We start from the raw sequence: 26,676 nt of genomic DNA on the forward strand, positions 1-26,676 counted from the left end.
ATGACTCCTCCGTGCGTCTTCTTCCTTCCACGTTTGCCTCAGGTTGGTATTATACCTTCTTCAGAAAGTGCGAACACGAAAAAAATAATAGCAGAAATAATAAAAAAAATAATGAAAATAATATTTGCTTAAATAATAGCCAACAGTTTACATTATCTAAAGTACAGCGTTATCTTTATCAGTGCGATGATATCATTCACATCGTTGTATGTAAAACATCAATCTTTGATAGCTGCTGGGGCAAACAGAGAGAACACCCATTCTTCGAGTAATGCCTTAAAATTGTATCTATATTACATTGCTATCGAAGGAGTGCTTAAAGCTAAACCTCGAATATTCCCACAATGTAGAACTGACGCGTTTAGAAAGAAAACTATGAAATCTGTCGCCTTAATTTATAATAAAAAAGAAGAAAACGTGGCTAGAAAATAGAATTCTGATTTTACAGAAAATGTCGCCACTATTAATTTTTGATTAATTTTGATTAATCGATCAGTGAAGGCGAGCGAAGATAACACCATAAAAAAATCTGAGGTCCGGCTTTAGCTGGACATTCAGACTGGTATACTAATAAATGACTAACTGCAATGAATACCCTCGAATTCTTTTCTTCACCTCAGCATCTAGATTGGATATTGCATAAATTGCACGCCTGGCGACAATTTGTTTTCATCCAGTCCACATTATTTTCACAATCACCTCTAAGAAACATGGCCCTGCAGTCTCTGTATAGATTCACGCACTCTGTAAATATTACGTTTCAGAATACTGCTAAACATCGAGAATAACGATGGAACTCACTTCCGAAAGAGTTACTGAGTGAGTAGGTAGTCGGAGTACAAATTCCACAGCTGGCCTTACATTTACTAGTCATATATGATGGATTATTGCGACATTCGCCACGCTGGGCCCATGGTTCACAGCACTGGTTTTCGTTGAAGCACGTCTAGGCGAGAAGAAATTCCATTTGTCTTTGTAAGAATGAAAAAGAAAATCTGAATCCATGTTGTAGCTTTCAGGAGGCGCAGACCAACGATTACGACAAAATGAACAAAAATGGATAACCTAGGACGGGAGAACATGAGAAGTTAATGATAACTGAGCAAGAGTTTGAAATTTGAACCGCCAAGTTACTAAGTGACAAGAAATTTCCAAACTATAGGAATCAAAACAACCCAGTTTAAAATTACGCAGAAAAACCACATTCCCCTGATGTGCTCGAAAATAATGAACCATCTCAAGAGTCTTCCGCAAAAAATAAATAAATAAAAAGATTTTCCAATCTTTCACCATCTCTTCCCTAAACTTCCTTTCTTTACATTTACAAGACGATTCGTAAGATATGTAAGATATAGTTATATTCACAGGCCGGGTGTGGCGCAGTCGGTTATATTTATAGTTACATTTATATAAGACGTCAATTTTTGCCCTCAAGAATTTCAATTCTCAATTCTCGCTTACCTCATTAACACGAGGAGGAGTTGTTGGTTTTGGTTCCGGTGATTTCTAAAGAACTAACTTTTTCACTGATTTTATGTCTCATAGCGTCTGTCGCAGACTCACCTTTGTACAGTAACCGTTATGGCATACACCGCCATAACACTGCTGCTCATCTGAAATCGACATTTCTAAAACGTTCTTCAAATAGCTCTCGCTGTTGCTTTTGCTAAATTTACTAAAATCTCGTACAAGAGAGTAGTAGTAGTATAAACGCACTAGAGTTGTAACCATCACATCGTCCTCCGAGCATGATTTTCGATGCACATCGCGGAGTACCATGTGAAAAATCACAGAAAAGGTACCTAAATGTATTTAATTTTCTCTGCGGTTGAATTTCACCTTGCAGGGTTTTTTATTTCTACAAGTTCAATTACAGTGCACTATGGCCCTCATTTGAATTGTGAAGACGATCCATTTAAAAAAAAAACACACACACTACACCGAAGCACTAAAGCCATTAATATATTAATGTTTCTCCTATACTATGCTTAAACTTCGGTGAATTTTCCGGCATCACTAAAAGTTGTTGGTAAAAACCTAATTTATTTTTTTTCCAGAAATGAGTCCTCGCGATAAAAAATCCACACACAAGTGACTATTGGCTGGTACAATAAGATATAGATATTTGTAAGAGGTCATTAATATATATATATATATATATATATATATATATATATATATATATATATATATATATATATATATATATATATATATATAGACATTTTCTAGTGTGACAGAGACCCGATTGGAAGAAATTGTCTATTTGAAATCTCTCACCTTGCTTTTTACATTTAGTGAGCTTTTTCACATAAAAAGAAAAATGTTGCACAAGAATGGCCTCTTGGCTGGAACCCCTCCGAGAATTCCTATTAATGATACAACTCACTTAGAACCACATCCATTCGGTTTGGATTGTGAACACGTTGGTCTCGGAGCATATTCGTACAAATTACCTGAAAGTCGCATTAGGTTCTCTCATAAATTTCACTAAATTTCTCTGATACTCTTACTTTTTCATTTTATATATTATTCCATATTTTTATTCATATTTCATTTTTACTATTTTATTATTTTTTATTTTGTTTATTATTTCTTTTTTATTAATTTTTTTACAAAGATATTTCAATCAACAATCGATAGTCAGGAGAATAGTGCAAAATTCTTGTTCCAGCGATCTGATAGATTTTTCATTCTTATGAAATGGGACTCAGTTTGTTGTGAATTAAAAATGTTGAGACAAACTTTGCCAGAAACCACGAGAAGTACTCGCAATGAATGCAGACCTGTGTATTTATTGGATAATCCGTCACGATTAGTAAACGGATAGAATGGTACCATTTGGACGTTGCCATAATGAGCACTGCTGCTACATGCTTCGTTGTCTGGTGGATATGAAGTTTCACGTTCTCGCTCTGTCTGCAACCACTACTTTCAGAGCAATTGTGGCATAGTTTGAATGTATGGTCAAATTATTTTTTGAACGAAGCAGGCTAATCGAAAGGTCCCAAAGCCTTAAGAAATCCATGATCACCCGGTAGAGTATGACTAATTTTCAGTCCTGTAATTGTAAAACTATCTCACTGCTCATTTTTTTCTTTCCCTTTGATCCCTTTGGATTCCTCTGTAAAGAAAAAAAAACCTCCCAAGATTTGCGGAAATCTGGCTAGGAATCGGCAAATTTGTTTTATTTACACAGCTCCCAAAAAACTCATTAAATGCTTAGAACTTGTTTGGTAACGAATTTTTTGGAGGAAAAGTAGCATAAGACCGACATCGACTAGTTATCATCTAGTAAGTATTTGAAGATGCTTTCATCGATATTGCTAAAATTAGTTTGTATGGAAAAGCGCTTTGCTCGAAAACAAAATCTACTTTAGACCAATATTACAGTGTTTTGACTCTATAATAAGGGAAAACCTGATGTTTCTGGCGCCATTGTTCCCAGATGAGATCAATCATGCAATGGTGATTGAAGAACAACGGGTCATTAGTGGAGATTGGGATGTATTCCATGTCACCTTTAAAAAAACGCTGATTTTCTTCTCTAATATCATGATTCGGAGAGAATAATTTTCCATCCACACGGTCATTCTTTACTTTCCGGAAAGATAGAAGACTAAAATTGAGCAAATAAAAGGGAATTTTCACTGAACGAGTACCAGAAAGCGAACGACAGCTTTATATGGATATAGCGGGTCAAAACGACATGAAGCACGGACAGCTGCGCTCGAAGCGGTGCGGTGGATGCAACGGTTTGAATCGAGGTGGGACCGTGGCGAACTGCTGAGATGAGTGGCGTTAGCGAGGATCCTCACACGATCCTAACCGCTACGCTCTACCGCATCGCTTCGAGCGCAACGCGTACGCAACTGTCCGTCGTTCATGTCGTTTTGACCCAACTATACATTCACGTCTTTCTTTTAAAATTTCGTTGAGATTTTGTTTGAAAAAAAACTCCACCTCCTGTGTACACATGAGGACCACCATGGATGTATTCGAGCGCTCCCCATCCGGCACGTTCCGAACAATACTTAAGTTCATTCAAAATTGTTCATAAAAATGTGCTTGTTTTTCTAATTCTCACATACTTGACTTCGTGCAGTGAAAGAGAGGATATCGCGTAGGGTTCCACCATTAATCAAATTTGAAACAACGCTTCCTATTAGTAGCTGCCCTTTAGCACCGATGTTGCGTTTAAAATAACGGGTATGCTTAATACAGTAAAGATTCCACTGTATTAGATATATTACTACACGATCAGAATGATTATGACACTCACGTCAGAGGTATACCACCCTTTAAACGCTCCTCTACGCATTTGACCATCACTGTCTTGTGATCCCATCAATTCATCACTCCATAGAACAGACTTAGATGGGTCAGGAATTGATGAGTCCAAAGTTGAGTCCCAATAGGGCAACGCGACCGTGGGATCAACTTCTCTGATGACGAACTCTAACCTGAATAAAATATGCATATGCCGTACTATTAACGAATCCATTATTAGATGAAATCCCCAAAGACTCGGATGTTTGGTAAACTTCACACATGTGTAATAGGTAAGGAATCTCAAAATCCAAAAACTCAGAACATTTCATGAAAGTATTGGAACAAATCCACATACATACTGTCACCCATGATTCTTCGTTTTACGTGGATTACGAACCATTTAACGAGGAATATAAGATGTACACGGATTTGGATTTAGGGGATTTAGGGGGCCTGTTGTTATTTTCAAACTCAATATATATCAAATATTTCCAAACTCGTGTTATTTTGCTCGGTAATAGGCCTTCCAATTTGGTTGCATTATGAAGATAGAAAGGAGAATTCTGTGAAAGATAGAAAGTGATAGAGTCACCTTTTAATCAGTCATTTCGATCTTAAATTCAAAATCAATCGTAATTGCCACTGAAAGCGTATGCAGCCAATACAATGAGCAGTAGAGGCCATGCTATACGTTAAGTCAAATTTTTATCCTCCTAGGAATGCCTGATACCAATTTATTGACTCTGATGGGATCCAAGGGTCGATTGCCTTCTGAATTTTTCAAAACATCGAACGTTCAGTGGCAGTTGGACCTCTTACCCACTGCTTTAGGGTAGTAGAACGCATTTATCTTATCGTATTCATGAATTTTCGTGCGTAGGTATGTACCTTAAATAGATACGCACGCAAGTATAGTCGGATCAAAACAACATAAAGCAAAGTGCATTTGCGTACGCGCTCAAAACGGCCCGGTGGAGGCAGCAGTTGGAACCGAGGTGGGACCATCGCAAACTGCAGCGATGGATGGTGCCAGCAAGGGTTCCAGTGCGCTCCTAACCGCTACGCTCCACCTCGAGAGAACTCGCGTACGCAATTGCACAGTGTCACAAGTCGTTTTGACCCTACTATAGAATAGCAGGTAGCCCTACGGATATGAACGAAGCTAGGATAAAAAAAACTAGTGGCTAGGGTAGAAACCTATACAGCTACATTTAAGCCAACTTCCGATCCGCAGCTTAGTTACTTGGCTACGGCTGATATCAAGATGATTTTAAGAAGTTTCGAACCCTCTTTGTAGAAGATGGGGTGCGAGTATTCGCATAAAGAGTGATAAAGGATAAAGTGTTTGACGTTAATCAACCCGCCTGAGATGTGTTCACTTCAAGTCAGAATCAATAATCAAGTCAGTGTTTTTCTTCTCCCAACCAGGCTGGTAACAATTTATTGGCCTCAGAGGGATAAAGAGCTTGGTTAGTATTAGGACGATTTCGAAAGATCGTCACAATGGAACCCCCTACCGACTGCTGTATACACCGCTCTTCGTACCCCAATAAGGACAAAATTTTCGTGGATAATACTAGAAATAAACAATAAAGATAATAATAATAACAATAATAATAAGTAATAGTAATAGTAATAGTAACTAATACTACTTCTGCTTGCCTTTTTAGGAATTCACGATGCCACGGAAGAAACCCAGGTCCCGAGTGAGCACCCGGTGATAGGGTGTATTGCGAATGTACTTGAGTAAGTTGGTCATATCTACCATTATTTTTTATAGTCCACAAAGCCTTGTGATACCTAAAATCATATATTAAAATAGCTTTCATAGTCGCAAGTAGTTCGTGACAGATTTTTTCTTTTGAGAAAAAAGAAAAATCTGGTACCAATCCCCTTTATCCCTAAAGGAATCTGGTACCCCCTAAAGGGTAAAGGGCCCGGTTGGCTTTTTGAGCGGTTTTCAACAAAACGATAGAGTAGTCACAGCCAAATCTCCTAATAACCGCTCTACCGTCGCCTAAACTGATTTTAGAGATGTGAATTCCACAGTAATACTACAAAGCAGTGGGAAGCCTGCCGACGTTCAAAGATCCTGAGCAGACGTGAAATACCCACCTATTCCTTTCGTCGTCACTCATCACGCGATACTCCTTACGAACCACTTTATTGAATCGGCATTGGTGGAAGAGACCTTTAATTAGTAAGAAAACTATTTTTTTTATAATGCTACCACTATACTAAACTTCAGATGTGGTAAAATCCCTGACCTCTTCCGTAGAAGTTACATAAACATGAGGTATCCATGCATTCATAGACTGTTTTTGTATGTTTTCTTTCAGTAGATTTCCTCGCGCTTGGAACTGGTGCTACGGTGATGTTCTCAAGTACATGTTCTTAGAATTTGATAGTGAGGCATGCCATCAAAAAGAAAACTCAGAAATGTCCATCCATACCGTATACAGAATTAATTGAGTCTTACTCTTGTATTTTTATCCCATTTTTCAATTTGCCTGCAAGTGCTCTTTACGGACTCGTCTGGAGCATCATCACAATCATCGGTGGATTCTGATAATCGCAAGGCACCCAGTAGTATTCCTATCCAGAGCAATCCATCGAGGATCCTCATTGCTTCTGAAAGTGAAAAGTGAAAATGTCAACATCAGAAGGAGAAAATGTTTCCCTTTTGTTCAGGATCAGAACGCTGGGGCAAAAAGAAAGTATGGATAATAGCACATCTAGTAAGAAGGGAATTGGTCAATTGTTGAATGAAGTATTCAATTATTTAGTTTATTTATTTAACTATTTATTGCTGAGTATTTTGAAGTATCTAACGTCGTACGTCTTCGGAAGAACAAAGCATACTTCGTTCCATTTTCAGGTTACATCGGAGATGTTGCCGGGTTTGAGCGGGCACCAGCATTACGATTTCAGTGCTTCTGCGCTGATCAAGACTTAAGTATGCATCAGCACCAGGGAAGTAATGCGATTACCTTAAAGGCATCACCCCACGAATCTGAGGTGGTGCAGATTTCAGGTGGAATATTCGTATACGGGATGGGAGACTACGGAGAGGGAGGTGATTCCGTCCATTTCTTCCTAATTGCCGTAAAAAACGGCCTGGAAGATACCGCTTCATTCGTTTTGGCGCACCATTTTGTACAAGAGGTTCGATTGGAGCGCGCCAGTCTTGTGCGGCGCCGCATATTCCGGGCCGTTTTTTACGGCAGTTAGCAAGAAATGGACGGAATCACCTCCCTCTCCGTAGTCTCCCATCTCGTATACGAATACTCCACCTGAAATCTGCACCACCTCAGATTCGTGGAGTGATGCCTTTAAGGATCAAAAGTGCTGTAAATTGCAATTATTTATTCCTAGCTGGTGAACCGATGCCGTAAAGGACAAAGGATAAAGTGTCTGGCGTTAATCAATCTGCTCGGAATGTGCCACCACGTTCACTTCAATTCAGAATCGTTTGAGGTTTACGAACGTGTAACTAGCCTATACAATGACTTGCTGTGGCCAGCCGATGTGTCAAGTCAGTGTTTTTATCCTCCCAACAAAGTTTTTATCCAGACAACTCTGGTATCAATGTATCGACCCCGGAGGGATGAAATGCTTGGTGAGCACTAGGACGGATTGGAACCTCCGATCAATCCTGCAAACCGATGCCATAGTAACCCTAATAGAACATAAATGTCGAATCCGTTCATACAAAAAGGAGAATTCACCCGCCCCCGTGGTGAAGAGAAGATTTTCAGTTCAAAATATGTGAAACTCAACGAAAGCAACGTACTCCTAGAGAACACAGTTGATATATGCTGATTTCCTGCCGAATTTATAGCTTGAAGAAGGGCTAAAACGTGTCATTCTATTGATTTCCTCTACAAAAAGCTTGGTAGTGCCAGTGTCTCTCACACAAATCTCATGGATTATCACCAAAATTCTGCCGTGCCTTCACATCCGTCTCACGATTTAAAAAAAATCGGCACTGTAGCAGTTCCGGCTTATGATGACTAAACCCTAAGAGAGTGACTATATCTTGAATGAAAATATTAAACTAAATTAAATTAAATTAAATTAAACTAATATATAATATATATATATTTTTTATTAAATTAAATTAAAATAATAATAATAATAATAATAATAATAGTAATAATAATAATAATAATAATAATAATAATAATAATAATAATAATAATAATAATAATAATAGGAAACCAAACCAACACAAAAACTGTTTGTCTAAAAATCATCACAAATCTGCCAGAACTATCAACATATGTGAACTTTTGACAACTTTTTTAATGAGAAAATTTTTAGTACGTTGGTTTCTTGAACAGCTGACCAAAAATATCCCCTTTTTAAACCTGACCCCACTTTTATGGTCACAGTATGCATGATTAATAATTCGTTCTCAAATTCTTGTTCATTTTTGTCCACAGCATCCAGAAGGGATGACCTGCTACAGAGCGCAGACTGCCTTGGATCAAAGCGCGCTGAGATTGCCTTGGTCGAAGCGAAACGCTGGAGCAATCATGTGCTACATTTTTGTCTAGTTCTCCAAAAGTAACAATTATCTTCCTTCAATTCCTTTGTTTGTCCCATCAATCATCTTTTTAGTGATATTCGTTACATTTGAAAAGAGTTCACTTCACCTATACTTAGTAGAAATGAGATTTGGAAGAAATACTTCTTATCTCGAAAAACCTTTTTTCTGGTTATGTTGTAATTGAAGCACTTTGTTAAGTAGTGTGAATTACAGTTTTTCCACGATTTCTGAAAAGAAATTTTGCTTTACTGTCAAAAAATGGGTATGAAACATGAACGTTATGGTAGTCTTAAGATATCGTCGTTCATCCTGTCCTATCGATGGTCTCGCCTCTCAAATTGTAACTCCTGCTTTGCTCTTCTACTTTTTATAACAACGCTTTAAATCATGTTGATCGGGGAAATAAGTCGTCTTTCTGTTTTGAAATATATCGTCACCATTGCGTCGCGAAAATGTTCAACGCCTGCATAGCGGATCATGCCAGGACAAAATCTGCCAGTCAGAGTGGGTGGAACTTGAGTTAAAAAATTCGCCGCAATTGATTAAATTGGTTTGGGGATTGTTGGATAAGCAAAGTTTTATCTGTCTGGTATTTAAAATGTTTGGAACAGCTCTGTACAAATCATCAAAAGTTCATTTGGGCGAAAGTACACAAGAAATTTCCAATTTTGATGCAAATATAGAGCCCTTCTCTACGAATCTAATAGATGTCTAAACTTCGCAAAAAAAAAACCACTGAAATATGACGAATGAGGAGAAGAATGAAAAAAATCCCAAAAAACGCAAATCGTCCTAACTCACAGGGTTCAAAGATTACTCTCATCTTTAACAATTAGCATAGAATAGGTTTTTTTTATGCAGTTCCACTTATGGAGAAACGGAACCGAGTGGCTTGAACGGAAAAACTAGCAACAACGTCAATTTTTGGAACTATTTGAAAACTTAAAGTTGAAGGATAAAGTGTCTGGCGTTAATCAATCCGCTTGGGATGCGCCGCCACGTTCACTTCAATTCAGAATCGTTTGAGGTTTACGAACGTGTAACTGGCCTTTACAATGAATTCCGGTGGCCAGTCGAAGTGTCAAATCAGTGTTTTTATCCTCTCAAACAGCCCTGGTATCATTTGTAAATTCAACACTTATTTGTAAATTGGACTCATTTGTAAATTCAACACATAGCTGCAAAATTCAATGTTTACAAAAAAGATTGAATTTTACAATAGAAACCATTTCAAACTCAAGAAAAAAAATAAACCATTTCTAAATCATAACATACTGATTCCAATCACCTTTTTTTGAAAAATGAACGCGGCTGAATGAAGCACCGTCGGGATTATATGTGTATCCTAAATAAATAATGCTTCAGTTCCATTACTAATCCCATGGCCATGTACAATAATGGAGCAGTTCACTATCTCCACCAAAAATTAACGGCATGAAATGTGTCTGATAAGGTTGGGCGTTTGCTGGTCGTAAAATAGAAACAGTCGCTAAGTTGCTGGCGGGCTGCGATTACTTCTACTCAACCTTCCTTTTTCTGTGCTTCTCATTTCATTTTTAGGTGATTTCACTTCCTGTAGGCGCTGAAAATGCGCCTTTTATTACTGCTGACAGTCCTAGGTGCTCTAGTCACTGCGGAGCTTTCCAATCACGAAATTGTTCGCCAAGGTGAGCCTAAATGGAAGAAGAAGAAAAAACCTATGAGCTCTCATGAGTCAAAAAGAAATAAGCTACATTCCATTTTTCAAAAAAAAAAGCTAAAAACAGTTTAGTGATCAAATCATGGAATCCAAATCGACCTATGAGTGTTATGCAGCACAATGAAGGAGACGGTATCACGAAAAGATTCACTACGGTTCGTCTACAAAAATATTTTAGTCAAAATGGAGACTGAAACATCTAGAAAAGACGCATCTTGCCCTGTGTTTCAGGATCAACATACACGCTCGAAAAGATCCATGAGCGCAAATAGTTACGTATCGGCAAGCAAATCTTGTAATATGCCAGGTTATACGGGAGAGTTCTGCGAGTTCCGTAAGTTTAAAATGGCTCTAATTTTTAGTCTATGAGATTGCGACCTCTAACTGATCAGGATAATTGATCTAATGTTATTTCCAGTAGCTTACAAGACTACAAAAGTTCTATACACTATAGCAAAATCTCTGGATTTTCCAACAATCATACATTTAAAAAATTACTTCGTGTGTTTAACAAATCAGAAGTCTATTGGGTCATTGAGTGAAGGCTGCAAATATGGTCTTAAGATTTTTGCATTAAGCAGCTGATTATTGTTATACCAGTAATGCTTCAAAATTAGATGCTGTTTCTAGCAATCTGCATGGAAACCAACACCAACGTCCCTGATGTCCCAGAGTCGGATGGAATGGTGAGATCATTGTGATAGAATGAATCAACTGACTTTTTCCGAGCTTTACCAGGGACATAATGAAAGCATACATTTACAAAAAGAGGAAGTTCGAAAATAGCTTCGTAAAATATAATCTTGAGGCTGACTATCTTAAGAAATTAGATTTTTTTTAATAGAGTCCCTCCAAAAATGAAAAAATTTTGCAGCAAATGAAGAGACTCATTTTATTTACGACCTGTGGTTCCGGAAAGTTGCGAACCTTCGCTAACCTAAAGACAGTTGCAGAAAATCGGAAATCCATAAAAATCGGTGTTTGAAGACAACATGTCTGCGAATTTCCTTCAATGCTATCTGCATCTTGACAAAACCGCTTCTTTAAAAACGAGGGTTTTGGCATTTTTACGATCATTGGAGTAACGTCTTTTGTTCGTGTTTTATTTATTTAAAACCTCCATAGAAGACTGTGGAGCAGAGGTTTTTTCTCAAATTCGACGTAATTTAAAAAGAACAATATAGTGCGCGTTGCATGTTCTCATTGTTTTACGTAAAACTGCATCAGGTTCGCCGGAAATATGTTTCAGGATCACTACATGGAGGCACTACGATCAAGTTTAACACAAATATAGTTGTTAGATAGAAAAAATTTTTGAAGACTTTTCCAAAACTAACTGTAGATTATAGTGGGTATAATTTCAGACCTAGACAAAATATAACATACAACTTATATAACATATGTAACAAAATACAAAATATAACAACAAGATTTAAAAGCAAATGCGGAAGATCTATGCAGTAAGATATCCTTAACATTCATTTTTCGGAAGATCCTCACTTCTAGTTTCTATTAGACCAGCACTAAACGTGCTTCCTATATTTAGGGCACTTCAATTGACGGTGCGGTCATCGCGAATTGTACGCAACCGTATGTCGTTTATGTGGATGAAACTATGTACTGGATTACGATGTACCTCGAAGCAGAGGCACGTGTCAACCCCACGTTCACGATCCAGGGTGAAGACGGTAAGCGATCCTGAAAGTTGCAGTACGCTCCGTTGCTTTATCACGCAATTTCTGCGACGGTTCTATGCGAAATTCGCCAGAGTTGCGATACGGTGTTTTATTACCCCACAAAGATAAGTCCTATAGTTGAAGGTGGTTGGATCTTAACAGTCTTTCCCTATCGGTAATAAGCTCAAACTAAGCGTAAAGTTTAAAGTAAGGACCTAATGGAAGAACTGCTCCATTAAGGAACGACATATGTCGGTGACAATATCGTGGAACAGACACCTTCCTCTTACGGAGTTCGGTTCAATCTGCTTCCTCCTGGCCAATATATGGTTATTTCATCCGCAGACCTACAAAACAGCTACTGTCAGCTGACAATGAGAGTAAGAATTTTTTAAGGAGGAATAAGCAAGAATTTAAGAATCGAAATGAGAAATCTTTCCCTCTTAAATCTGTTTCTTTTAGGCACGAACAGAAATGACCCTACAAGGAGGATTCCTGCTTGGTCGTGGATACACTCCGGAACGATCTGACTATCCGGACAGTCGTTATACCTACTTCCAGGAATCTGCACCAGTGGCTGTGCACGTGAATAGAATGAGGAGTCCGGGCAGCGTCAATGCGATAAAATTCGTTGGAGAGGACAATGTAAGGAAAAAATGAGGAGATGACATTTATTTCCAGAAAGTAGCTCAATGATGGGATAAATTGATAATGGATAAAATGGGTTTGGCATTCCTCACCAGGGTCAAGCGTGAGTTGAGAATTTCTCAACAGAGGTGTCGTAAGAGAGGTGTCGGAGCAAGAGGAGTGTCGTATGGCTGTCAGAAGAGAAGAAAAAAATGAAGAGAGCAAAGAAAAAAGAGCAAAGATAGTCGATGGTAAGCAAACATATATTAAGGGACGCAAAATATTAGAAGATTAGATGGCGTAGAGTATTTTTTAAAGATTTTGCTGGTATAATCCCAAACCAAGACGAGTGAGTATTCGATATCCATAGTGAACTGTGAGTTTGAGGACAAACCATCAAATAACAAAGTTAATATAGTGCATTATAAGTAATATAATAGGAGTTGTGAAGGCAACGAAATGGAAAAAAAGTGTTTTAAATTCACGTGGCTATGCAAACATTTTGCTTCTCATAAGAATTTAAATTGCTATCATAACCATCAAATCTAGGCATTACAAATTTCTGCACTAATATTTTATGTAAAAGAAATGGAACTAACGAGATTTAACTTTGTATTGAGTAATAAGAGGAAGTAAGAGACAAATTTGGTTTCTTCAATTTATTCCTTCATCGATCCTACACAGTTGTATGATTTTTGCATTTAGCATTTAAGAGTTTAAAGAGATTTTATTACATTTTTCATCCGACAGTGACGAATTTTCTTATTATCACTCAAAAAAGCAGTTTCGATGCTGTTAATGTGCAAAAAACAAGTCGTCTACAGCCGTTATTAGCGACAAATTCGGTAAAAAGAAGATTATATGAGTTTCTATATGACGACACGAATTACGAGTTTCTATATGACGTTTCTATATGATTTTCTAACTGTTTAATGGCGCAAATATGACTTTAAAAGGCCGACACAATTGTCGAGAAGCTTCGCTTCCAAAAGCCTTAGTTAGGACGCAACCAGTCATTGCTAAACTGTTGTGCTTATATGTGAAGCAATTTCAGATGAAAATATCAAGTATTTTCCAATGAATCGGGCACAGACAAAATATAAAGGGAACATTTACAAAACAAAGACATTTCAAGGAATACATTACTCATGAATGTTATTTTAAAATCTATTAGTAGCATATATATAGTATAGTAATCGAAATGACATAATATACATAGTATATTATGTCATTTCGATTGATTTATTAAGCGTCCAATTTGCTTCTTTAATTCTGTTTATTATGACTAGTTTTTTATTGCTATATGAGTCCCTACAGCCCCTGGAAAGAATGAGATGAGGGGGTCGTTTTCTAGAGTTCTTTTCCTCTATGGAAAACCGATTTCAGGATGGTTTTTTTTTCCACGCTTGATCCTTTTCCTCATCCATGGGAGGTATATTGGCTTGCCAAACTGCTTGTAATTTGCTTAAAAACATTGTGGAGGAAATTCCCCCCATTTTTGAGGGCACGTAAGAGATTCCCACAAGATTCCCAATGGAAATGGGCACCACGAATGCAACGGTCCCAAAAATAGCTGCACATTTTTAATTCTCTTCTCCCCGTAAGACCACTCCTTAAGAAGGCAAAATTCCATCTAAGTATTTCCGTTTCTGAAGTTTTCGTAGATATGACATCATTAAGGGTCTTAGGTGTTCTGACATAGCCTAGGAGAACAAAAATTCCGTCATCACACCATCCTCAAACGTTCAATTTTTACAGAATTTTGAATTTTCATGTTGGGAGTGATTGTGGAGGTGTGGTGTGGGGTTTTTGTCAATTATATATGCCATTCTCTATCATGTCACATCCCATACAACCGATAAAATAACGACATAAGGACAGCAATGGTCCTGACTGGAAATGCGGCCCAAGTGCAACTGAATCTCCACGAGGACTTCACTGGTCTGTTGTTCTTTATTTTGCAGGAAAAGGTCCTGCTGTGAAATAGATAGCAGCCATGAAATACGTTCGTTTATGATTGCTCTCCAGTACACCCGTACAACCTCCAAAAAAGCTAACTATATTAATAAGGCTTCGTAACACCAACTGGAAAAAATAAGTCTGATAATTTCAGGTGTTCTATCGTCCAAAATTGCTGCAAAAACGCTACAACTGTTCTTATGAGTATATTTTTGAGTCATTCTATTGCTCTCAGAAAGGATATTTCTATTACCAGGTCTGTTTTCCAGCCATTTTTTCCCAACAAAACTGAAGAATCGCTTCATTTTCAGATTGAGGGTATCTCTTTCCAAGGATACGCTTTTAGAAGAATCCAAGCCTTCAACTGCATAGGTATAAATCGTAAAAAAAACAATGAATTTAGAAAAATGACCGAATTTCTAAAAATAACACATGAAATCCTTTAGTGAATACCAATCCTACATCTGCTCCTACGACAACACCTGTGCCAACACAACCGAGCACATGTCAAAATGGTGGTGTTTTGGTGAAAGGACTTGACGGAACCACGTATTGCTATTGTATCGGATTGTTTTCTGGAGCAAACTGCGAACAGAGGCTTTGTGCGAACGGAGGTAAACATTTAACGGATAAAATCTTGGGTTAGCTTCTCGGAGGGAGTTTTAGATGTGATAAGGCTGCTAAGATCTTTTTAGCCCTAATTTTTCGATAAGAATTTTCTTCAAAAAACTTTCGACGAATGATTTAAATTTAGGCACAGTAACTTCTGACAACACCTGTCGATGCCCTGGTGGTTATGAAGGATCGCACTGTGAGAATGGTGAGTTTTTCAGGGTTGTGCTTTAAGATTCAAATTTCCTGCTATATACAACTTAACTTCAGTAATCCACAGGTAACCTCGTCTCGTCTTAATCTTTAGATTAGTGTTCGCATCGAATTGTCATGAACTTTTCAGCCGCATGAGCACAAATTTAATGCAATTTCTTACGTTTTCTCCTCAGCTTCATCTCTATAATTCCTTTTCCTAACTTCTGATATTTTGCACACTTTGCAATTTTAACCAAACAAGAGAAAAAATGTGACTTTGTTGAAGTTTTCAGGTCACTTCGTAGGCAATTATATTTATGTTTTACCCTTTGCTTTATCCTTTAAGTATTCTCGTCACTGATTCTGATTTTGCCTGATTCAAACTTTAATCGCTTGTCACTGAACTCTTCATTTCCTTGGCTGCACTGACTATGATCACCTACCTTCAGGAGGTGAGCGACACGATTTTTAGCTGTTAAAAAGATTAGCACTACACTGAAAGGGCTTTCAGAAGCTCCAGGATCAGTACATGCTTCTTTGGATAGTAGATTTTCAACAAGTAAACCGCCGATTTGGTGATAGAACTAAAATAATCCTTACCTACTGTGCACGACCCTTCTACTTGGGAGAAGTACTGCGATTTTGAAAATCCCATTAGGATCATCAGGTGTTCACAGAATAGACCGCATTGCAATCGCGCGCAATGGTCACACTGGGACCATCAACGGAACGGCGATTTCGATGTAGACTGAAAATAGCAGGAAGCAGTAATTTTATTCCTGATAGAAAGTGAATCAAATGGTGTTTTAAATAGTTTCAATGGTTGCGGTTGATAAGTATTGGAAGCTGAGCATTTAGTAATACAAAATAGAAATAAAAAGAAATAAGTTAATCATTTGTTGAGATCACCTCATAAGCTGCTACCGTGGCCGTGAATAAAAAAAAATTAAATAAATAAAACAAAAATAAAATTGGAGCTTATATGATATGCATCCATTTAGCTCCAAGATCAATGTTAAATTAATCACTCGTTCCAGTAATTTGTAACGACAACACCGGTTTGGAGTTCAATGCCAACGAGCCGACACTTACATTCGTTATTCGTTCACGACAACAACTCAGTGATGTGATAGGGCAGGTAAGGAACCACTCACTATACGAGAAGTCCTCATTCTGAGAGTCCGTACTATGATATAAAGCAGGAATTTGCCCGTCTCTCGAAGTCTGAAAGATGCTCAAACATTACGCGAACCTCCAACTCGAGTAATTGAACTAGAATTCTCCGTTTCTTTTCCGCTCGCTACTTTCTCATAGACTTAAGGGCAGCATACCACGAATCTGACGTGGTGAGGGAATCTGCGAGAAAATCTGGACATTGGGGATGTAGATTGCGCGATCCGTGGTGGTTCTGCTCATCTCTTCCTAATCGTCCTAAGAAACAACGTGGGAACTTCTTTAGTTCCGAGGAACGTTAGAACGATCCCCTACGTATACGTTCTGGTCCTCTCAGAAACGTATTCATTAGTTTCACTTGAATAGGCAGTCGACGAGAACTCACGGGCTCTCTACCGCTGCGCAGCTGGATGCGGTGCGTGTACGAGAGTGGCGCGTTGCAACTGAAATCGGCGTGAAAAACGGAGTCTTTGACGCTGTTCTTTTACAAGGATTAGGGAGAAACGAGAGGAACCAGTCCTGATCTGCCATCTAGCACCCCATCTCCAGCGTGTCCAGTAGTTTCCCTTGTGGTGGTGTGCTGCCTTTGAAACAACTCTTCATTTGTAGAGATGTTCCTATCATTGAATATCCTGCAATTGTCGTGAAAAATATTCTATCAACTGTAGAATATTCCTTAGTACCTAAATATATTTTCTATTTATCCAAAATTCCATCATATGCCTAGTCGAAAACTATTTAAAGGCAACCGCAGCGATCTCGCAGTTGGTCACTGATCTCAGTTTTGACCCGACATACATCAAAGCATATGTTCTGGTGCTCTTTAACAATGGAAGTAAGTCGTTTCACGGAGTTTTTCACTCATTTTGGGATCAATGACTCCTCTGTTCTATCTGATTGATATCCCTCGTTCAGATATGCTCCTCTCACGTACCTATGCATCATTTGGCGAAATGGAGATTGACCTGCTTAAGGCTGAACATACTAGCGACACTAATGGAAGCTGTACGGATGCTGTATTCGCTAACACAGCGTAAGTTATCGTATTTTATCGCGACTAAATCCTAGAAAACGCAAAGTAAAACCAGACGGATATGTAAATTCAAAAAAAAGAAAGTATGAAGACAGAAACAATTGACATAATACGTTTGAAAAAAAAAGCAATGGAAAAAATCGAATGTACAGTCAGCCATTATTTGAATAGATTTGCAGAAATAAACAATAAAAGAGGAGAATAATGAATGAACGAGTAATTAAGGGGAACCCATGAAGACAGGACATTTAACTAGATGAATGAAGGATAGCGGATAAAGTTAGTAAAGATTAAGTAAAAGATAAAGTTTATTAGTTGGGGTTCATCAAACACTTTGATCAATCGATTGCGAATTGAGCGTCCAACACTGCGCCAACGTGTTGGACGCTCCGCTCAATTCACAATCGATCCTGAGAGATCACCGAACATATAAACGTTAGGCAATAAACTGAGTTGCGAAGATCAACTGATGTATCAAGACAGTGCTTCTATGCTTACAGTCAAGTCTGGCACCAATTTAATCGCTTGCGAAAAAAAAAGACTTTTCATATGAGACACCAAATAAGAGAAAAAAACGAAATAATAGTGCGAAGCTACTTCCTCGAATGTTTTCTTTTGGAATCCAATAATTTTGAGATCACGGAATTTTCAATAAGATTCACTTTTCAGAGCTGCATTACAACGATACCTCACCTACAAGTCTCCTGTATACATTCTAACTGATGCACTTCCGAATGATGACGACTCTCTGGAATCAGTCTTCCATTTAGACTCGTACTGGCGTGTGCCTGTAAGTTAAATTAAATTGAAAATCATGTATATCGAAATAATCTTCTGGAAAATCCAGCTTAACTTCATCTACCTGGAACCGTCACCACAATCTGGTTGTGCCACAACTATAGAAAATCCTGACTACAGAGCTATGGATTCGTTAGCACGACGAACCGGAGGAATGACCTTCTATTTCCCCTACAATAAACAGAATACGACTCAACAGGTGGTGATCTCTAGCTAAGAGATTTTCGCACAATTTCTCACAAAATTTTCAAAAGAATCGTTTTTCTAGTTCCTCTACCAGCACATGTTCAATACGGTCTATCGATCGCAGCTCATGCTACTGAATGATCTACCTGTTTGTGCTAAGCAAAATGTGTACAATCCAGTATCGATCGACATTGCCGTTGAGCAAATGGTCATTGTCGGAACAGGAAGTGGGTTTCTAGGCGATTTTTTAAATTATTCCGAGAAAATAGAGAGTTGGTAGGTCAAAGAAAGTGGAAGATGCGTTTCTTAATTTTTCGAAGAGAAATTTCAGAGGGTCTCTCACTTGTGCTGACTTCGCCGGAAGGTGACCTGGCAACGTATGATACGATGTATAGCGATGGAACTAACTACGTCTGGTAAGTGTCTTCGTATTCCTGGAATTTTCTGCAAATCTATGAACAACTCCAAGGTTTTACAAGCATGTCGATAAAGAAATTTTCCTAAAATGGTAAAAGTAAGGAAATTCTCAGGAAAGCATCATTGCGTAAACGTACATTAAGGGTTAAAAATGGACCTTATACTGGAAATTGGTTAATAACAATGTACTCATCAGAAGAGACGTTAGGATGCAACTACAAAGTCTTCCAGAAGTCTTATCATTCTCCAGGTAAAATTCAGCTTACATTTCCGTTCTAATTCTAACTTCAATTTTTTTCATTTCCATTTTTTTTGCAAGGAAACACACTCTCTTGCGCTAGCTTAAGCCCCTTAAAAACAGAATCAGAAAAAAGAAAGAAACAGAAAGTTATCGTTACACCTTTTCCCTCTCTTGATAATTAATTGTTCCTAAAAGATTTCTAAAAGATTAATGGATGATTAAGTTAGTAGTTCATTCAACCACACACAAACACCAGTCCAGTATAAGTTCAACCCCTGTTCATCTTCTGATTTATTTATGACACTAAGAAAAATCGTTCCGGAAAAGGAGTCACTACGGACGCACTGCTACCTTGGTATATTCTAAATTGATTTTTCTTATCAACAGTTCCTGAAATTTAACGAGAACCTGCAAGAAAAGAATTTTCAATATGTGTTTTGCACAGTCTGCGGAATTCTTTGACAAAGTTTATTTTAATTGGAGATTCATACAAAAAGCTCACAGAGGAAATTTCAAGGAAATTTCACAAAAACTAAAAAATTCAAGTACTAATATATCAATACTGTATCGTTCCTATCTCCAAACAACTCATTCTCCCAGTATCTACTGCCAATCAATACGACCTCTTCTGGGGTGTTGCACCTCGATTGGACTCTGATGACGTTCTCCTTCAACCATACCACAACCTACAACAGAGTATTGTCATGCACCTGACAAATTATCGTCTGGATTCACCTCCGGAGCGGGTACATGCCGCCTTAACAGTCCGAGCCATTCGAAACAACCGACCAGTTACAGTAAGTACCTATACCGTACCACTTGTGTTGGCACAACAATAATGCATCTGATTACTTGTAGATATTCAACACTAACGGCGAATGGCGTGACATTTGCTCGTACAACTTCTACTTCCCACCAATGCAATGCAAAGTTCCGAATGAGATTCTCTATTTCAACGTTAGTTTCCGCATTTCAGCGTCAACACTAACGGCCCTACGAGGTTGAATTCCAGTTTTTCGTTCGCGATAGCTTTGGTTTTGCTGTGCAGAGAGCCGGAGTAATGTATTGTGCTCAAGGTAAAACTTATTCTTCGGAAAATAGTTGCAAAATCCAACAAAAACGACGAAAATTCCAGTGCAACCGACACCTCAACCACCAGATCACCAATGCCAAAACGGTGGCATTATCAATGCAGCGAATACCACCTGTTTCTGTCCACCAGGATTCACTGGAACGTACTGCGAGCAACTTGTAGGCTGCTTGTACTATTCAATTATAAATTACACTAAAACTAGAACCTCCTCAGATGTGTTATAATGGCGGAACACCCGCAGGACAAATGTGTCAGTGCCCAACTGGTTGGATCGGAACGTTCTGTGAAATAGGTGAGAGCGGATCATTCTCCTACAGTTTTTCGCCCTTGAACTCTTGTACAAAAGAACTATTTCAGCAAAGTGCACCGAAAGAGGTCCGACTCCAGAGTATATCCGCACAAATGTCGACATGGTGTTCATGTTGGAGCTTACTGTACAGGGACATGCCCAGGTTCCTCACGCTTCACACAGAAATATCCTGTAATCAGTACAGTTTGAAAAAACACTTCTTCCAGGTATACTATCTGAACTCTGTAATTGGAGACCTTATCCGAGATATCCAATCGCAAGACGGACAGTGGATCACCCGATACATCATTGCTGGCTACAATTCAACATGTGTGTTGAACTAACCTAGTGGAATATCCTGGGCTCATCAACTCCGAATCAACACCACTGCTTTAGGGGCTGACGTTCTCTATGAGTCTCCATCACGCGATCCAGCCGGCTTGATCGCCTTTATGAATCAGCTTGCTCAACAAGCACCTACTGATACGGGATGTATGGTACAGGTAAGTATCTAGGACTTCTACAGTAAATTTGGGCGCTGGCAACGCATGTTCAATGTATGTGTAGAAAATAACATGAAGGATGGTGCTTAAGCGGCGGAGCGTAGCGGTTGCAATCGAGGTGGGACCATCGCGAATTACAGCAAAGAATACTGTCAGCAAGGGTCCCACCAAGATCCAATCCGATACACTCCGTCACTGCGCTTCATGTCGTTTTGACCTCACCATATTCGTACCGGCTGCCTTTAATTTTCAACTCATTTCTTTGTGATTGATCAGAGATTGCTAAAACTAACAAACTATCTGGGGTTATGATGTAGCTTTGCAAAACTTGCAAATTCCCATGTTACGAGGGCTCATTATTGTTCAAGGCATAATCGTAATTACAGACCGATTGCAAAAGATTTCAAAACTATCAAAAATGGAGCGCTATCGACTCATAGGTCAATACCGTAACCATGTTTACTAGTAGAAGCTAGGTATCTGTTGCAGAAAGTTATCCAGAAAATTTGTTCAGCACCAACAAAAAATCTCTAGTTGTCAGAGCTTACTGACGCTTTACGGCATCCAACAAATTCGCGATTTAAAAATGATAACTCCTACTTTTTAGCTGTGGAGAGGCCTCGATAAACTGTCGAGGATGATAAGATTCGGCTCGTATGTGGAGATCTTCACGGTCAGCCTTTTTGTATTCCACTGAAAGATTTGAAGATTTTGTTGCAGTTCTCCAGAACAGCAACATACGAGTCTATCATGGATGATCATCTTATCAAATTCTAATCAAACAGTTCCAAGACATCATTTTCAGGCATCTCCTCAGGATCAAACTGTGTTTGATAATTTCTACACAGCTTATGAGAACGCGAGAGCTTTGGGTATTCGCGTCAACGCTTTTGTCAATATCCTCCAAAAAGGTTACGCTTGCAATGCAACTGATGTGAGAATACTTGAGAGAGTTCCAGTCGAGGTCGACGTCTACGTTTTTTTTTTGCACTTACTCGTTTCCAGAATGACTTCGACACCCTTTTCGCTTTGACATCATCGACTACTGGCTATAACTATCCTCTTCATCCTTTTGATATCCCTCAAGCAGTGAGTTCGAGTTTTTCCAACACAAATGGCTATTCAAACTTCCTAAATAGAGCTCTTACAAGGAAATGTGTAGCTGAAATGACATCGAACTGCATCTTTCAACTGTAGCTTGGTGGTTTCACTTGAAATTTCATTTCAAAATATTTTTTTTTTCAAAATTTTCTGACAACCTATTGTATTTGAGAGAAATAAGAAAATTATGCACTTTTTCAGACTACCCGCCTCATTCCAATCCAATTTTCGTCGGGCATCGTATACTCCCAGTTCCAGGCCAACTGCATGGATCATATGCAAGTAAGCTTTCAGTCTTTTTCTTCCGATTTTTTTCAGTCATCAAAAATTGTTCAGATGTTCTTCCCAATTGATGCTTATGCTCAAACAATCCAATTGAACGCCATCGGATTCAACAAAACTGTGAAAATTTTCGATGGAGATGGTAAGATATGGGTAATCATTCAAAAAGACGGGAAAATCTATTCATATGCTCTACAGTGGGACCAAAAAAAAATTCCTCTATTCCATGGCAATTTAGCAACGTGAAGAAAATTAAACTGAATCAAACGCTGAAAAATTGTCGAATTACAGTTACGTTCCGATAGTTCGGAAAGTCCGTACTTAAAAAATATGAAGCAGGGATCGTATCAGAAAAGAGTAGACGAGATGTATTTGTCTATTGTCACATCTGTCCTTTTTTCAGGTAACGAGCAACCAGCCGATGTAATTATGAGCGATCCATCAACTGGCTGGGATATCCTTGAAGTTCGAAAACGTGAGCTGTCTCTTTTCTGCGATTTTCATAGTTAGACAAAATTTCTACGCAGATGACGTATTCATCATTGTGAACAACTACTTATTTAAAGGCATCACCCCACGAATCTGAGGTGATGCAGATTTCAGGTGGAGTATTCGTATACAGGATGGGAGACTACGGAGAGGGAGGTGATTCCGTCCATTTCTTGCTAATTGCCGTAAAAAACGGCCCGAAGATGCGGCGCCGCACAGGACTGGCGCGCTCCAATCGAACCTCTTGTACAAAATGGTGCGGCAAAACGATTGCAGCGGTATCTTCCGGGTCGTTTTTTACGGCAATTAGCAAGAAATGGACGGAATCACCTCCCTCTCCGTAGTCTCCTATCCTGTATACGAATACTCCACCTGAAATCTGCACCACCTCAGATTCGTGGGGTGATGCCTTTAATTAAAATATTATTTCTGATCTCAGGGTTAAACATAAACATAACATAAACATGCAGAATCGGAAAACCACTGGGCGCTATGGTCCCCTTCATGGTAAACGTAATGTTGGCTTTAACCTAATTTTAGGCTAAAGGTAGTGTTCAGAGAGATTTTCGACCTCAGGTTCACGGTAGTACTACGTCGAGTAAAGGACACAGTTTGCAAGTATCAACGGCAAAAATGCGAGGTAACCCAATTAAATCCAGAAATAAGAAACAGGAGCACCATAAGCTTGGAATTGTCTGCGCAAACATCTATAAGATTGTTCAAATGGAAGCAAGTGAATTAAAATTATCTTAAAAATTAGATTAAAATAAAAACTACTTGGCAGTGCAGTATATATTTTTATATCCGGAAAGTATCTTTATACCAGTACAACTAATGAAACTTTTTTGATCGCGTCAATTCTTTGGATGTGAAGAGTTGAAACTGGATGAACAAACTGAGTCCTCTGATTTCTGAACTGACTGTGAGGGGGGTTCTTTTTCCGGTGACATTCGAAAACTGCGTCCTGAACATTGTCTAACACAAGGCAGCAGTCAAAATCTCGCCTTCCATATGCAACTTCTAGCATGCGATAGTGGATGGGACCAAGTTGATCAATACTGCATCCTGTTCGACCTCCGACCATTCACGTACGATCAGGCTGATCGTTTCTGTCATGATTCTGGCGGCAGTCTTGTTGATGACCTCAGCGATGCTAAACATCAGTACTTACTGAGTGAGTATACATCTAATCTTTCTCTCAAAAACCAATCACTGAAAGATATCATTTCGTTTTGCAGAAGAGGGCTATGGAACCGATTTCTGGTTCGGTTTGATCAACCCGAACAACACTGGCTACGTTTGGGATAGACCTGATGGAACAGCTATGTTGCCTGTGAGTTCGTCATTCTACTAACCTCGAACAGTTTTAAAAAAGATGGATCTACCGACGCAGATTTCACTATCGAAGTAAAAATTCCAGTTAACGAAGCCTACATTTTGGACTGGTGGTCAAGATCCTACATACGATCCTAATAAGCAATGTGTATATTGGGATGGTAAACAAACACAGTCGGGAAACACCTGGTTAGTTATAACATCTCAGATCATCCATCTCATGACATTTCTATTTTCTAACCATTAAACGAACACGCAAGCAGATTTTAACCTCGGTTTTCCACATTCTACAAAGATATGTAGACAGTAAGACTCGTCCAATGGAATAGCAATGAGATTGACAGAAATGATATTTTTTTAATAGTGTGCCTGCGAGGTTATTAGGTGGAACCCTTTATTTGCACGTTTCGGGTTTCTAGCCGTCTTCAGAGGCCTAAATAGAGGTTGATTGGAACAGTCTTACGTCTATTCCTTTTTATTCATTACCTTATTTTACTTGTGTCCTCATTATTTACCACCTTATTTTTCTTCTGGAATAGGGTGATGTGACACTTGACGGATTAAACGTAGGATTGTTCCAATCAATCTCTATCTAGGCGGCAAGACACCCGAAACGTCACGCAAATAAAGAATTCCATCTAAAAAAAATACTGAAAAATATAGACAGAAATATACCGAGGTTTCAAGAGAAGAGAACGTTTAGGTTGGAAACGATAAGGAGAGAACGTTTGGGTTAGAAACGATATTCTCAGGATATAGTTCCAAAAAAATAAGATTTGTGAAGGAAAAACCAACGAAGCATCCAAGGAAATCACCATTTGCTGAAGAACCGCTACAAAAGTTTAGAGAAATGCTAACTCAGATTCGATGGGATTCATGATTTGATATGATTAATTTACTTGCTAAAAAAATCTAAGTGGAGGTTGCGAAGAAAACGTGGAATCTTCTTCGGAATACTTCCTTGTTACGAATGAGAAAATATGGAAGAAGAGAGATAAAGAACATTCTTGTCACTTCACCAACTTTTGCTGACAGGACGCCTGACTCATGCGCTGTGAAACGATCGTTCGTTTGTCAAAAGCATCGATATGATCCTGATCATCGGCCGAACGTGATTGGAGATGGTTAGTCATTTCTCTGACGAATTTCTTCAGGTAGAACCATGACATATTTTGAGTGAGCTCGTCTTTAGTCGATTTACCGGCCGGAAAATGGTACGCAACAGTGCATGTCGCTTCTACCACTATGCCATGGTGCTTTGTACAAGTGCGTCTACAAAGTGATCTTCAAGTGGTCGCTGGATATGCGACCTCTGTGAACGACGACCAACCAGGCTTGGATCCTGTAGGCGACTCAAGTGTGTCCGCTTTTCCCAATATGTTCTAGAAAACTTGTAAATCTTTCAGAAATTGAATTTCAGCTAATAATCGACTTATTACCTACGTGCACAGCCTGGACAACGCTCATCGCACTCCCATACTCACTCATGCTCTGATCAATGACGCGTACAATGGTTTGAACATTAATTACCCTTGATATCAATTACTCTCTACATCCACAGTTATAGAACAACCTACAGTACATCACTGGGATGAAAATAGTAGTAACCTCTCTAAACCAATACCCTAAACGTCAAATTTTAACTCAACGTCAAGTAAACAATTCTGATTTCTGATGCAATAAGGCGTAAGCCATTTCGTACGAAATGCCACAACTTCTAGTTGCTCTTTCACTTCGAGCGAGAGAATGAGGTAAGAAGAATGCACCGAAGCGCGATTATCCACGATAAATTCAACTCATACGAAGAGTGGATGGATGGAACGTAGTTCAAAGATAGAGAACTCCCGATTGGATTGTACATACTGTCCGCTCAAAGCGAATTGATTTAAATCGTAGCGCTCAAAACGAAGCCCTCTCAAACCGCTCGCAGCTGAGTATTATTGGAGCGTTGTTACATCGTTTTGGTTCTAGCAGGATTGCAAAGTTAAGCGAGAAATCCACTGCTCAATCCGTCAACTCTAAGTCCACCGACAGCACAGTTGAGCGCAGCATGGAGACCGCAATTTTTGGACTGTACAGTATTTACTTCCATGTAAGAGTAATGTATTCGAAGGCGGATTCCATCAAATTGTTTAATCTACTCT

General features: G+C 38.8%; 3 protein-coding genes across 7 annotated transcripts in view; 2 read left to right on the forward strand and 1 right to left on the reverse strand.

Annotated features, from left to right (window-relative positions):
* RB195_008208 (uncharacterized protein) lies at positions 1-432 on the forward strand (the record flags this gene model as incomplete). The annotated part of the gene is made up of 2 exons (XM_064194607.1): positions 1-42; positions 163-432. The coding sequence occupies 2 exons, from the start codon at positions 1-3 to the stop codon at positions 430-432; spliced, it is 312 nt and encodes a 103-aa protein (XP_064045752.1).
* Positions 219-12,448, reverse strand: RB195_008209 (uncharacterized protein; the record flags this gene model as incomplete). 2 transcript variants are annotated; one of them, XM_064194609.1, is made up of 19 exons in its annotated part: positions 219-275; positions 616-623; positions 700-744; positions 802-946; positions 1,462-1,506; positions 1,564-1,613; positions 1,717-1,802; positions 2,390-2,456; positions 2,787-2,919; positions 3,421-3,521; positions 3,964-4,033; positions 4,092-4,214; positions 4,283-4,463; positions 5,935-6,072; positions 6,388-6,463; positions 6,540-6,651; positions 6,752-6,903; positions 10,113-10,169; positions 12,415-12,448. In XM_064194609.1, 19 exons carry the CDS (start codon positions 12,446-12,448, stop codon positions 219-221), a joined length of 1,680 nt encoding a protein of 559 aa, XP_064045753.1. The 2 variants fall into 2 exon arrangements, with proteins under 2 accessions (XP_064045753.1, XP_064045754.1); XM_064194608.1 differs by lacking the exons at positions 219-275; positions 12,415-12,448 and adding an exon at positions 10,245-10,260 and having other exon boundaries at positions 617-744.
* The window catches only part of RB195_008210 (uncharacterized protein), a gene marked incomplete at both ends in the record, with an annotated part of 23,739 nt that continues 7,475 nt past the window's right edge, over positions 10,413-26,676 (forward strand). The window contains 34 exons of one of the 4 annotated variants that reach the window (XM_064194613.1): positions 12,526-12,579; positions 12,662-12,844; positions 14,940-15,041; positions 15,097-15,157; positions 15,232-15,426; positions 15,540-15,605; positions 16,630-16,730; positions 17,510-17,600; positions 17,681-17,798; positions 18,468-18,588; positions 18,646-18,795; positions 18,865-19,009; positions 19,114-19,198; positions 19,343-19,449; positions 20,041-20,237; positions 20,299-20,397; positions 20,453-20,516; positions 20,576-20,691; positions 20,747-20,825; positions 20,891-20,985; positions 21,050-21,152; positions 21,219-21,325; positions 21,933-21,998; positions 22,131-22,259; positions 22,331-22,414; positions 22,628-22,708; positions 22,763-22,850; positions 23,112-23,183; positions 24,222-24,371; positions 24,436-24,530; positions 24,618-24,721; positions 25,568-25,656; positions 25,725-25,889; positions 25,953-26,045. In XM_064194613.1, coding sequence (XP_064045756.1) covers positions 12,526-12,579; positions 12,662-12,844; positions 14,940-15,041; positions 15,097-15,157; positions 15,232-15,426; positions 15,540-15,605; positions 16,630-16,730; positions 17,510-17,600; positions 17,681-17,798; positions 18,468-18,588; positions 18,646-18,795; positions 18,865-19,009; positions 19,114-19,198; positions 19,343-19,449; positions 20,041-20,237; positions 20,299-20,397; positions 20,453-20,516; positions 20,576-20,691; positions 20,747-20,825; positions 20,891-20,985; positions 21,050-21,152; positions 21,219-21,325; positions 21,933-21,998; positions 22,131-22,259; positions 22,331-22,414; positions 22,628-22,708; positions 22,763-22,850; positions 23,112-23,183; positions 24,222-24,371; positions 24,436-24,530; positions 24,618-24,721; positions 25,568-25,656; positions 25,725-25,889; positions 25,953-26,045 — 3,655 coding nt within the window. Of the gene's footprint in view, positions 10,492-10,595; positions 10,679-10,754; positions 10,858-11,153; positions 11,210-12,069; positions 12,212-12,439; positions 12,580-12,661; positions 12,845-14,939; positions 15,042-15,096; positions 15,158-15,231; positions 15,427-15,539; positions 15,606-15,677; positions 15,698-16,629; positions 16,731-17,509; positions 17,601-17,680; positions 17,799-18,467; positions 18,589-18,645; positions 18,796-18,864; positions 19,010-19,113; positions 19,199-19,342; positions 19,450-20,040; positions 20,238-20,298; positions 20,398-20,452; positions 20,517-20,575; positions 20,692-20,746; positions 20,826-20,890; positions 20,986-21,049; positions 21,153-21,218; positions 21,326-21,932; positions 21,999-22,130; positions 22,260-22,330; positions 22,415-22,627; positions 22,709-22,762; positions 22,851-23,111; positions 23,184-23,636; positions 23,660-23,689; positions 23,705-23,773; positions 23,838-24,221; positions 24,372-24,435; positions 24,531-24,617; positions 24,722-25,567; positions 25,657-25,724; positions 25,890-25,952; positions 26,046-26,676 lie in introns of those variants that run through there. The other 3 variants (XM_064194611.1, XM_064194610.1, XM_064194612.1) reach the window with 3 other exon arrangements.

Source organism: Necator americanus, chromosome III, assembly GCF_031761385.1.
Source record: "Necator americanus strain Aroian chromosome III, whole genome shotgun sequence".
Taxonomy (NCBI): Eukaryota; Metazoa; Nematoda; class Chromadorea; order Rhabditida; family Ancylostomatidae; genus Necator; species Necator americanus.